This window comes from Alternaria arborescens (genome assembly GCF_004154835.1).
Source record: "Alternaria arborescens strain FERA 675 chromosome Unknown contig_9, whole genome shotgun sequence".
In the NCBI taxonomy this organism is placed as follows: domain Eukaryota; kingdom Fungi; phylum Ascomycota; class Dothideomycetes; order Pleosporales; family Pleosporaceae; genus Alternaria; species Alternaria arborescens.
Window position 1 is genome coordinate 639,255 of NW_021167864.1, and position 12,448 is coordinate 651,702.

The 12,448-nt window shown below is 52.5% G+C and overlaps 6 protein-coding genes across 6 annotated transcripts; 1 reads left to right on the forward strand and 5 right to left on the reverse strand.

The window, feature by feature from the left end:
- Nucleotides 1-147: 147 nt before the first annotated feature.
- On the reverse strand, nucleotides 148-1,958 carry AA0111_g4896 (Maltose permease; the record flags this gene model as incomplete). Its single annotated transcript, XM_028650947.1, has 3 exons — nucleotides 148-418; nucleotides 467-1,322; nucleotides 1,373-1,958. 3 exons carry the CDS (start codon nucleotides 1,956-1,958, stop codon nucleotides 148-150), a joined length of 1,713 nt encoding a protein of 570 aa, XP_028507402.1.
- An 839-nt stretch (nucleotides 1,959-2,797) lies between these two features.
- On the reverse strand, nucleotides 2,798-4,265 carry AA0111_g4897 (hypothetical protein; the record flags this gene model as incomplete). The annotated part of the gene is made up of 2 exons (XM_028650948.1): nucleotides 2,798-3,296; nucleotides 3,355-4,265. The coding sequence occupies 2 exons, from the start codon at nucleotides 4,263-4,265 to the stop codon at nucleotides 2,798-2,800; spliced, it is 1,410 nt and encodes a 469-aa protein (XP_028507401.1).
- Nucleotides 4,266-5,201: 936 nt separating this feature from the next.
- On the reverse strand, nucleotides 5,202-5,991 carry AA0111_g4898 (GTP-binding protein ypt1; the record flags this gene model as incomplete). The annotated part of the gene is made up of 4 exons (XM_028650949.1): nucleotides 5,202-5,396; nucleotides 5,451-5,678; nucleotides 5,733-5,780; nucleotides 5,836-5,991. 4 exons carry the CDS (start codon nucleotides 5,989-5,991, stop codon nucleotides 5,202-5,204), a joined length of 627 nt encoding a protein of 208 aa, XP_028507398.1.
- Nucleotides 5,992-6,785: 794 nt separating this feature from the next.
- On the reverse strand, nucleotides 6,786-7,896 carry AA0111_g4899 (putative mitochondrial carrier; the record flags this gene model as incomplete). Its single annotated transcript, XM_028650950.1, has 4 exons — nucleotides 6,786-7,121; nucleotides 7,174-7,599; nucleotides 7,655-7,734; nucleotides 7,782-7,896. 4 exons carry the CDS (start codon nucleotides 7,894-7,896, stop codon nucleotides 6,786-6,788), a joined length of 957 nt encoding a protein of 318 aa, XP_028507397.1.
- Nucleotides 7,897-8,529: 633 nt separating this feature from the next.
- On the forward strand, nucleotides 8,530-9,381 carry AA0111_g4900 (hypothetical protein; the record flags this gene model as incomplete). Its single annotated transcript, XM_028650953.1, has 1 exon — nucleotides 8,530-9,381. The coding sequence occupies one exon, from the start codon at nucleotides 8,530-8,532 to the stop codon at nucleotides 9,379-9,381; it is 852 nt and encodes a 283-aa protein (XP_028507654.1).
- Nucleotides 9,382-9,577: 196 nt separating this feature from the next.
- Nucleotides 9,578-12,148, reverse strand: AA0111_g4901 (Homoaconitase; the record flags this gene model as incomplete). Its single annotated transcript, XM_028650954.1, has 2 exons — nucleotides 9,578-12,043; nucleotides 12,098-12,148. 2 exons carry the CDS (start codon nucleotides 12,146-12,148, stop codon nucleotides 9,578-9,580), a joined length of 2,517 nt encoding a protein of 838 aa, XP_028507653.1.
- Between the last annotated feature and the right edge of the window lie 300 nt (nucleotides 12,149-12,448).

The window sequence follows — 12,448 nt, forward strand, 5'->3', positions numbered from 1 at the left end:
CAAGGCAGAATTTAAAACCAGATGAAGCGTAACGGAGAAATTAATTAAAGTAATACCAAAGCCCATGGGTCCCGTTATATGTAACATGCATCATACGCTCATGCACATTCTTCTCTTTATCACATCGCACCCTAAATCTTCTTGTCATTAAACCTTCGTAACACCAGCAGCAACAGATTCGGTTCTCACAGCAGCATCAACTTTTTCTTCGTAGCGGTCAAAAGCAGCAGTTCCCTGGATATGACTGTCCTCAAACACATTGACAGATGTGCTCGCAAACTTGCGCGCGCTAATTCGCTTCTCGAAGAGCAGATCTAGCTCGGCGAAGGAGCGGCCCTTGGGCTCAGGAAGACGGAAATACGTGTAGACGATACTTAGGAAGCAGGACCCGGCCCAGAAGAATCCGGCGTAGTTGCCCCTGTAGTTCATTTAGTATGTTGATGAGTAGGGGACAAGAAGCACTTACCAGTTCCAGGCTCCTGGGTTGAGCATGTAGGGCGTGAGAACGGATGTGATGATGCCGATAACATTGTAAAGGTTGCGACCGAGAACAACAGTCTTGATAGCGAGGCGACGTGTGGAGAGCTCAGCAACGAGGGAGTAGCACACGGTACCGACAGTCAGCTGGTAGAACATGGCCCACACTATCATCATAGCTCCAGTAGCCATAGCACCCGTTTCGCGCTGAGAGTCTGGCACCAAGCCAAGGAAGCCCATGACGAAGAGCATAGCGCATAGTCCGCAGAGACCTCCTAGATAGAGTGTTCGTCGTCCAAACCCAACTTTCATAAGGTACCATGCGCCAAAGACACCGGCCATGTTGATACCATACTGGCCCATTGCGAAGTCGTAGGAAGTTGATGCGGGTAGGCCAGCTTGTTGAAGGAAGTAAGATGAGTATCCAGAGAAAGCATTTCCACTCAGGTTCTGAATCGCCCAGGCCATGCACACGATCTCAGTACGACGCAAGTCAGTACCTTTGAAGCAGTCCCAGTAGCTAGCTCCTTGAGTGATCTTCTCCTCGAGAGCAGTAGTGTGTACCATCATTGCTATCGTTTCATCGGCATCGAAATCGGTTTCGCGGTCGAGGCTGGTAAGTCGAAGCAGAGCCTTCTTCGCATCGTCGATTCTCCCCTTACGGACTAACCACCATGGCGACTCGGGTGCCAGGAACACACCAATGATAAGAGGAACTGGCCACATCCATTGGAGCGCGTAAGGAATACGGTACGACCACTCATCAGGTCGGTCGACCATGGAGCGAATGACACCAATGCCGATAACTTGGCCTAGGCCCCAGCAGAAGTTGACGTAGGTCGTCACTAATTGATGTAAGCTTGTGTGTTGGGTGGTAGAGTTTGGATAAACGTACAGTATCCGCGTAGAGCAACAGGGCAAACTTCGCAAGCGTACGTGATTGTAAGCGTCTGGAAGACACCCCATGGGATACCACAAAGAATCTCCGCAACCAGCAAGTGCACCACTGTTTGAGCTGTGAAAAAGATCGTAGTGAAGCCAATGATTAGAAGCAAGCATCCCATGACAGTATATCGGTATCCAATAGCCTCACTGATCCATCCATTGAGGAACAGTCCAATGATCTCGCCCACAATAACTCCGTTCGAGAGTCCGGCTTGCCATGCTGCTGGAATCTCCCATGAGCCGTCCGGAAGTTGCTCGCCATACTTTTGCTTGAATTGCGGGAAACCAAAGAAGTTGTTCAGTAGACAAACATCGTACCCTTCCATGACGATACACGTGCTGATGAGGACAGACCATCCAATCGCCTTGGGATAGAGTTTGATGCCCTGCATCAGGGTCATCTTCCGTTCATTGTCGGTAGCGAGTCGTGCGTCGTCAACAAGTTTGTTGGCAGCGCGCTTGTGATCAGCCTCATGATCAACATCATGATCCAGGGGTGGAGCCATGGTAGGCTGGATATCCTTCTCTTCCGCCATGGTTACTGTCGTCAACTTTCTCCAAACCAAACGATCGGGCCGATGGCGATCGCCTGAACTGTTCTAGGACGATAGTGGGGTCTGCGACGCCGCTCCACTCACTCTTGACCAAAACAAAAGTAAAGAATCCGGGGAACTGCTACCGTGACATTGGGTGGTAGGACATGAGGCGGTCTTTAAGCATAAAATTTTGCGGGGTCCGAGTATCGTTAGGGTAAGCGTAGTTGTAGCGGCGAACCATGCACGCCAGGGTCTGGGTCGCGTGCAGACAAGTGGAGCTTTCATCTCCTGCGGCCGTGCTCGAGTATGATTGGGTATCGAAATATGCGACCTTCTTGGTGTAGTTAGCCAGCTCAAAATCAACGCTGAAGGGCCCGGGTAACTCATCGCTCACTTGATCTCGTGCACCCACTGTGCATGCCCAGAGGCCTGTCCTCGGCTAGATCGCCAGTGTCGACGATCGGAGAGTTGGCCGACTAGCTGGCCATTGAGCTGGTCGCATCGTGCAGACAATGTGCATGTCTAGGTGAAGACCAGAACCCTCATGCCTAAGATCGGCAATAGGAAACGGTATGTAAGGTGAATGCTAACAGCTGTGATGTTGTCGTGTTGACTTGACCTTGTAGGCGTACGGGAAGCATCTCTTTACCTAGGTAAGCCTAGGAAGAAGCTTGCCGAGGTAGGGCCATGTCAGCTTCCATCCGTACCTAGCGGTGTAGCTTCAACAATGGCCACACTGAACGCAGTAAATGCTATGAATCGTACCAAAACTTGGCTTATGCTAACGTCGGTCTACTTAACGTTTCTGGGCATGCTCGGTCAACTTCCGTTAAAGTACATCAAGCCGTCCTCTGTACGTCCACTGGTTGTTCAACATTGTCATGCTCTTCAACGCCCGTGACTACTTCGGGTACAGGTTCCTCCTTACGCGGTTGTACCCTTCCGCCAAAGAACGCGAGTAGCAGCAAATCGTAAGTCGCTTTCAAGCTGCCCGCTGCAACAAATGCAACCCAGAAATGGTTGTTCCCAGCAAGTACACCAGTGACACTTGGTCCACTGCTCTGAGACAGCGTCTTGAGTATGTTCACGACACCCATAACAGCTGTGCGCTCTCCGGGTAAGACGACGATCGAGAGGAAGGCTGATCGTGGCGCTTGGTCCATAGAGTTGAGCACTGAGCGGCCAACAAGAAGACATATAGTTAGAGCAAGGCCCGAAGGAACCGGGAGTAGCGCAAGGAAAATAGAGGAAGGTAAGTGAGTAAAGACCATGGCTTGAATCAAGCCGAGACGTTTCGCTAAACTTGAAGCGAAGACATTACCAAGTGTCGATACAAACCTGTTGGCTGATTAGCGCATGGTCCGGAAGTTGAAATTTGCTTGCAAACATGACTTACCACGTTGCAGACATGATGCCGCCTAACTTGCCCTTTGGCAGATCAAATTTGCGTTCCATGTAGTAGTTGATCAAACTGAACGGAACCATCCCAGAGCCTAAGGAATCTAGAAAAAACAAGCTGCATAGCTTGATGAGAGTGATGCGACTTGACTTGGAAATCTTGCTAAGAGAATGCCAGAATCTCTTGGGCTTTTTAGGGGATGCTTCCCGTGCCGCAGTGCTTGAATCCTCGGTTTCGTGACCGTTCAGCAACGGTTCGGTCTCGGGCGATGCAGCAGATTTGTTGCGTTCATCGTTCCAGTCGCTATGTTCGCATCTCTGGCTCAAAAAGAGTGTCATCAAAGCCTTGATACAACCAACACCGGTGTAGATCCAGAATATTGCACGATACGCATCCAGATCCGTCCAACCCTCGATAGCTTGCAAGTTGTCGACAGCCACTCCACCAACGGCCAAACCCGTTGACGTGCCCAGTACAGCCAAGACGACGTACCAAGTGTACACATCTGATCTCTTGTCCTCAGCCACCAGATGCGCTAACGTCGACTCTTCGACAGCTCTGAACGGCCCGATCTCGTTTCCGCTCGGACTGATAACACCGATGATAGCTGCGAGAAGCAAAGCAACATAGTTACTCGTTGTGGCGAACACAGCGCCAGATATGGCCATAGACACCGCTCCGAGGAGTAAAGTGCGACGTCGTCCAAGTGTATCGGCAACGAGGGTAAGAAGAAGGCTGACGACTACGTCTCCCAACAACGTCAATGACATGAACAATCCGATCTGTTCGTCTGAGAAGCCTTGCTCTTGAAAGAAGAGTGCCAGGATGAGCGCCACACTGCCATATGCGAAAAGACGGATGTAACGCGCCAGGATGATGATGTACACATCTTTTCCGGCTTGTTTCATAGTCGCAAGCCCCAACTCGCGACCGAGCCATTGTGCCGCTCTGACAGGCGCATTCTGTATAGACATAATCCAGAGTCAAGGATTGAGTGTGTTCGTCTCGAATGCGCCATTCACGTGAATGCGTTGGGATAAGCGAAGGGATGGCGTCTGTTTGAGGTACTCAGGTCGATACACCAGGGTCTTAAAGCATTAGAAAGGTTAGGAAAACTCTAGAACAAAAGAGTAAAGAAGAAGCCTTGGTCGAACTTGCTTTTGCAGGCCGATCCAGGACCCGAGTATTTAGTGTTGTCCGGAGGGGATGCCTAGTCGAGGCGCCAGCATACGTCAGCGCCTGCATTCTTCCGGATACGGGAAGGAGCGAAGGGTACGCGGCATGTCGTACACGCCGAGAAGGGCGCTTCCAGGGCTGATTTTGGATGTCAAAATGGTCGCTTGATCCTCGAGTTGGACAGTCGGTAATTAGGTATGTTGGTTATAACAAGCTGCTGTCTGTTCGATCCGCGGTTGATCATATTTGTGACAATACTGGTGTCTTCACATCACTAGAGCGCAAATTTCAGTTTGTCGAGCGAGCACCGAGAGCTATGAGGTAGAATCTGATTGCCCATATTAAAGAACACCTAAACACACCAAGGAAAGAGACCTAGTGGCCACCACAAATTGTAATGCAGACACCAGCACATCCCAGAAATCCAAACGAGAGCCCCCATTCTATCCGATCGGGTGTCGCCATGCTAGCACACAGGTTCGGAGTGGAAACGTGGAAACGGTGACGAATGGGAGAGACATGGCGGTCATGTAGTCAATGAGCATTATGGTAGTACCGCACCAATCCTCGCATCGCATAAGAACGGGAGCTTGTTCCACCCACGTTGTATGCCGCTCGTCCGTAAACACTGGTACGTTTCTCCGACACATAACGACTCTTCCTCTTCTCTAGCAGCAACCTCCGCCAGATCCGTTTTGCACACCTTGGCCCTGGCCAATGGGGACTGTGGGCTTGGTGTTGGCAGTTGTGGTACCCATGCGCTCCTTAATCTGGCGGGCCATGGTTAGGAAAGCTTGCTCGACGTTGGTAGCGCTCTTTGCGGAGGTCTCGAGGAATGGGATGCCGAGACTGTCTGCAAACTCCTGGTGATGTTGTTAGATACTGAGGGTGCGTGGCGAGTCACGGCATGAGCGTACCTTTGCTACAGTGTACTCGACAACCTTCTTGTCTGCCATATCGGACTTGTTGCCCACTAACAGCTTGTTGACGCCTTCGGTTGCGTATCGGTCAATCTCCTGCAGCCACTGCTTCACGTTGTTGAATGAGTCCATGTCTGTGACATCGTAGACGACGCAAATGCCGTGGGCGCCGCGGTAGTACGAGGATGTGATGGTTCGGAAACGCTCTTGGCCGGCAGTATCCCACTGTCATGGCTGTTAGTACCTGCTCCCAGACACTGCAACCCCGAGTATACGCACAATCTGTAGCTTCACGGTCTTGCCATCGAGCTCGATCGTTCGGATTTTCTGGTCCTTGTTAGTTCATCGCCGGTCTAGGCTGCAGGTGTGCGGGTGGACGCACAAAGTCGACGCCGATGGTCGAGATGTAGCTCTCGGTGTATGTGTCGTCTGCGAAACGGAGAAGCAGGCAGGACTTTCCGACACCAGAGTCACCGATGAGGAGAAGCTTGAAGAGGTAGTCGTATCTGTTGTAAGGCGAGCCGTCAGCGGGAGCCATCCATGACGGGGACGGCAGCAACAGGACTGCAGCCGGGATAAAAAGTACTCTGCAGGTATCCAAGTTAGCATGGTCCTAACCCCAGATTTGGCGTCGCCGTTCCCCAGCCTGTGGCGGTGGGCGTCGCGCGGAGGTTACGTACCACTCAGGGTTCATGATGGCGGTGTTGCGGGGTTGAGAAGAAGGTAGAGACTATGGATGTAAGTTGGGGGGTTATCAAAGGCAGCAGTCGTGGGGGTATCGCGGGTCGTCGAGGCGGACGGTGTTAAGTAGAGGTGGACGAGGTGCAATGCGCGGATACCAGATGTGAATTAGCTTGGCATTCAGCCCAAATCCGTGGTCACAAGTTGCCGTAGCTCGTCGCGCCATGGGAACATCACATTCACGCCTGCTGGTAGGCCGCCTAACTTTCTCCAGTGAGATGTCTGCTGCGGTTTCTGACGTATGACACCTAGTCTGCCCAGTTTCATTCCAGGGCTCTGAGACAGTGGCAGCTCATACATCATAATCCAGCAGATGCCATCGGTGCACGCACGTGACAGTCACCAGGGTCCACGGGTGTCAGCCAGCCATGGCACGCATCATCATCATCATCACTTTCAGTCCGCAAAGGTGCCATTCTTCGGCCTGAGCTCGCTTTTTCATGGAATGGAGAATGTGTCGTTCGTTCGCAGGAGTATGCGCTTCTTTGTACGTCGTTGCCTTTGACGTAGCCCAACCTGCTAGTTCTATAGCACCGGTAAACCCAAACCTCCCATATATTACAGACATCAGGATAAGTTCATCGCAACACATTACATTATCTTGCCAAAGGCAGGGATCAGCGTTTGGGCCAACCAGAAGGAAAACACGAGCTTAGGTCCGGTCATGAGCAGCTTAGGTGTCAGTCCCTTGAAGAAGGAAGTGAAGCCCTCGTGCTTCATCATGTTGGATACGATCCTGAATCCACTCTCGGGGTTCTCAAAGTTCCTGTTCTGAATACGGGTCTTAATGACATCGAGAGGAGCAGAGACGACGAGCGACGCGCTAGCTCCGGCGATGGAGGCAACAAAGTTTTGCGACCATGATGCCGAGTTGTAGTCGGAGAGCTTGTAGAGGTACTCCTTGGCGACGGCGGAACCACCGAAGAGCTGTGTTTACGTTAGTATATGCTTTCTTTTTTCGTAGGATGCTGAAACATACCGCAAACGAGCCTGGCGCGTTGCGTGCTGCGGTCCATCCCCAACCACGGTACAGTCCAAATCCTTCGTCTGAGACAATCTTGACCAGACCACGGCCTCGGAAAGCCTCGGGGTTTGTTTGTCGCTTGATCTTGAGTACGTCCAACGGCAGGAGAACGATCTCACCAATACCGATAATGGAACCTGCAGTTGCGTGCATGATGGCCTTGCCGTTGCCCTTGCCGAATGCGCGGTCGAAGCTGTCGCCGTGGTTGTGCGCGAGGTAGTCCCGTACAAAGGGCTGTCCACCAAACTTGTACACTCGCTGGAGCACCTTGTATGCGGCAGCGTAGCCGAGACCGGGGAAGAGAGAAAGGAAACGACCACCGACCGAGGCGTTGGCCGCGTCCCTGAAGACGACCTTGTTAAGATGCGCTGCGTTTTCAATCTGCAGTTGCTCGAGTCAGACACGATCGTGGGGTAATTTCGTGGATATGTCGCACCTTTCCAATGTTGCTCATCAACCTCTTCGCTGTGGTGTCGACAGGATGGAAGACCATAAGCTCTGCGATGCCCGCACATCCTATCCAAGTCAGATGAGTGAAATTGCCTCAAGAATGGCATATGTACCTGCACCCAATACCCTAGCTGTGTTGGACTCCCTCTTGTACACCTTTGCGGACGAGTTGGTGCCGGCAGCGGCTTGCGCAACCTTTGCTACGGCTTCGGAAGGTGATGGCGTCATGATCGAAGATGTCGAGCAACGAGGAAATTGAGAATTGACAGACGTTAGAGGGAGCAACAGCGCAAGGCGATTGCGGTACCGAGCAATGAAGAACGGGAGCTAGAGATAAGATGCCCAACGATACCCGCTCCAAAAAAAAGTCGTCGGGGAAGCGAGTTCAATGTCCGGTGTCGCCCCGCCAAGCCGCGCTACCATGCATATCCTGGGGAGCCCTCCATCTTGACATTGGACAGAACACCAGCATTACCAGAGCTGAAAGTAGTCGTGTCGTATCGAATGCCCACCCTGAACCTTATACTCCTCCAAGTCATGTTGCATGCTTTAGGTAGACACATACACTATGTTTCATCTTGCTAGCCAACAAAGTAAGACACCACGAATATCTTGAGGGTAGGTTAAAACCGGTGTTATGTGTACTCGACCGTCAATATTCACCTGCTTGAGTGGCTGGTTACACCCAGAGGACTAAAACGGCCCGACCATTGGTATCTTGGAAGTTGCCATGAGGCTGTGCAACAATGACAAGACTTAAAGACATAAGGCGCGCAGTCAGCGGGTCTTGGGAGTCTTCTTCGCACGCAACCTAACGACAGAACATTCAAGTTCCAGGAAACCTCCCAGAGCCCCACCAAAATGTTTGATAAACTCCGAGGCAAGTCGCCCTCCGGTCATTCCAAAGGGGAATCAATTGACGACACCCCTAATGATTTATCTGCACCCCCTCCACCTGCCTACGCAGCAGCTTCCTCCTCCGGATCTGCATCATCAGTACCCGTGCAAACACGTTTCGCCTCTTTGTCTCTCCACAAGGAAGACCGTCTTCGTTTCCTGCGCTTTCCCGAACCCATCATCTCCAGCTGCCGCGCAACCGTTCTAAGAACCTGGCCTCAAGGTATCGACGAAGAGCGCCGATACGCAAACAGTCAAGAGATAAAACTCAACGGTTACCCCTGGCGCGGACATGGAAAAGAGGGGGTGCACGCACGGCGTCTGATGAACGGTCTGTTAGCAACTCTACACGCCTCAGGGTGGCTCTTAACACTCAACACCGATATAAGCAAGAGTGCTGTGGACAAAGATACCTTGCTCTTCCGATACCAGAGTCCACCTCCATCGCCGCACGAATGGTGTGTTGTGTCGTTCAGTCGGCAAGATCGGCTGCGCTTTATGGACGCACCTGCTTCGTTGTATAGCTCCCTCCCATCTCGTGTAGGAGCCAACTGGATTTCAGCATCCGAACAGCATTCGCCTGGGATCTGGGAATTTAAACTCAAAGGCTACCCATGGCAAGCTAGTGGCGAAGAAACAATGAGGGTCAGAGAATTGTTGATAGCACTGGTAGAGATGTTGGAGGAGGAGGGATGGAGTGTGTATGCTAGTATCGATCAGAAGAGTAGCGGAGGGCAGGGTGTGAGCGAAACGGATACTTGGCATTGCTGCAGAGCGAAGGGGTGGGAGAAGGGTATGCCCGTCTATCTTCGATGATGTGGAGGGGAGTGAGACACGAGTATTGCGCTGAAGATCGCCTAGGTCGGTTTACAAGTCTTCCATGTAGAACCACATGCTTTCTGAACAATGTATTGCTTGCTTGAAATAGTCTAAATACCCCAACGCCGCTTATGCATATCATCAAGTGGGTATACATGAATGTTACAAGCTAATTTTCAAGCTCCCATGACGCTCAAGAGGGAGGGCTACCAATCTCCTTCTTTACCCAATTCTCCAATCCACCAAGAGCAATGATCTCCTGGACATTGGGAGGCAGCTCGCCGACCTTGACATTCCACTTGGCGCCATTGGGTCCTTCTTGTACGGAGACAGTACTCCTGCGAACGTCCCACTCAAGGGTCCAGCCGGTGCGGCGGGTCAATTGCTTGGCTTGGCTAGGCTGAGCAGCAGCAGCCGGGGGTGGTGAATCAAGCGACTCACGGTTGTTTGAAGGCTCCTTGATAGCTTGCTGTGATGACGAGGCGTCCTGGGAAGAGAAGACTTCACGGAGGCGGTTGGCCAACTTGGGAACCTCGACACCCATCAAAGCATTGTTGATGCTGTTGCGGCTGAAGATGTTACCGAAGCTACCAGAGACGACGAGCGGAATACCCTTTGCCAGGATAGCAGTTGCAGCCTGCTCGCGACTGCTACCGCAGCCGAAGTTGAAACCTGAGACAAGAACGTCACCCGCTTTTGCAATCTGGCCAAAGTTGGGGTCGTAGTTCTCCATGCACACTTCCGCCATCTTCTCGCGGGTTACATCGTCTTGATATGTATATTTACCAGGGTAGATACCATCGGTGTTGATGTTGTCTGCGTCGCAGAAGACAATCTCACCGCTGATCTTCTCGGGGAAACCAGGGAGGATTTCAGTCAAAGTTTCAGCTTCCGAGCCTGATGTCGCGGGCGGATTCACGGATTGTGTCTCGGGCTCGGCGTTGCCAAAGGTATCGATAGCAGCCTCAGCATCCTTGATGGCCTTCTCGAGCATGTCTTCAATAGTCATCATGCGCTCTTCCTCAGGAACACCATCGCCCTCTCCCCGCCGAACGCCCGTATAGCCTTCAGGAGCCTCGTACCATCCAGGACCTGAAATCTTGCCCGACAAAGCACTTGCTGCAACTACTTCAGGGCTAGCAAGGTAGGCTTTGGCGTCAGGAGATCCCATACGACCCTTGAAGTTACGGTTACTTGCGCTAATACCAACCTCACCAGGCTCAAGGAGACCCGTACCGAGTCCAATGCAAGGACCACAGCCAGAAGGCAATGGTTGCGCACCAGCCTCCAGGAGCGCCTGCCAGTCACCAGCCTCTTCCGCAGCCTTTTGTTCGGGGATTGACGCGGCGGCGATGTAGAAGTTGACATTGTCAGGGATCTTGGGGATCTTGCCGCCATTCAGAACAGCAGCATCTTTGAAGACGTTGGCGGCGGCAGCGAGATCAGAAGCGCGGGAGTTGGTGCACGATACGAGGTATGCTTTGTTGATCGGGATGTTTTGGCTCTGGAGTTCAAGCAGGGGAGTGGCAACCTTGACCGAGTTTGGGCCAGAGACATATGGTGACAGAGTGGAAAGGTCAAGGAAGAGCTCTTTGGCATAGACGGCTCCCTTGTCCGCAGCCAACGCAGGCTTGAAAATGTGACCCATCTTCTCTCCAACAATGCCAGTAGCAGTGAACAGCTGATCAATACGTTCATGAATAAACTGCTGCTGGTGGTGATCCTTGGCCTGCCCCTCTCCCATGGCGGCTAGAGTCGCCCTTGCGCGAAGCCAGCCGTGAAGGGTGGAGTCGATAGGGAAGAGTCCAGTGAGAGCACCCCATTCAGTTGTCATGTTCGCAATGGTAAGGCGATCGTCGATGGGTATGCTACCAAGGGTCTCATCGGTTCCGGTGAACTCAATGGCGTGGTTGAGCACTTCGTCCTTGTTAAAGAGACCTGCCAGAGCAACAATGACGTCCTTGCCGGTCACGCCTTGAGGCATCTTGCCATTCAGAGTGACCTTTGCGACAGGTGGGATTTGCCACCAGGTCTTACCCGTTGCCCAGATACTCGCAGCGTCTGTTCGCACGACAGGTGTACCCAGACATCCAATACCGCCGTACATGTTGGAATGACTGTCAGAAGCCACAGCGAGCGTTCCTGGCCATGCGTAACCCTCCTCTACCATGATCTGATGGCCAATGCCTCGTCCAGCGGGATAGAAGACGACATCCTGCTTCTGTGCAAACTCCTCAATTTGGCTGTACTTCTTCAAGTTCTTCTCCGTCTTGTTCTGCACGTCGTGATCGAGAGTCATGACGATCTGCTTTGGGTCGTTGATCTTGGTGGCTCCAATGCCCATGAACTTGAGAGCGACGGGCCATGAGTTGTCGTGTGTCATGCATTTGTGTGGCTGCAAAGTGACATAGTCGCCGGACCTGAGGACTTTGCCCTGCGCAACACCGACGGCATGTCGCTGCACAATCTTCTCTGTGAGCGTCTGCGGTGTCTTGGGCGTCTCATTGAGCGAAGAGAGGAAGCTTGCCGCAGGGCTCTCTTTCATCGAGGGAAAGACATCCTGGGCCTCGCGACGGTTAGCGGTCGTAGCAAACGTCCGTGGCGCGAGACATGGTCGAGGCGAGAACGAGGCGGCACGAAGAGCCAGACCTGCTCGAGGCTACATTTGCAACGTTAGACGGGACGGAGCATGAGACCATGTTTTACAACATACTGCTAGTTGCCTGCGACCCAAGAGCCGGGCTGCCCGTAGCGACATTGCCATTGCTGGTACTTGGGGGATGGCAGCGATGTGGTGTATGCAATGGTGAATGCGCGCTTCCCCAGACAAAAATTCCCCACCGAACTTCGGCGCCAGTCATCCATTCCCTCGCGCTGCCATTGGACACAGCCAGACGCGCTCAATTGCTTCGCATAATGCATTCAACGCCCACGCGGGGAGCATGTAGCATCTGTAGCGGACCATATTTGAGTACTCTGCATACGTGGCCCGCCATGTCCATATTGCATGCTAGCCCGAAGTCGGAAGCAGCTGTTGGTAAGAGGCGGGCAGTAGAGTCATTCT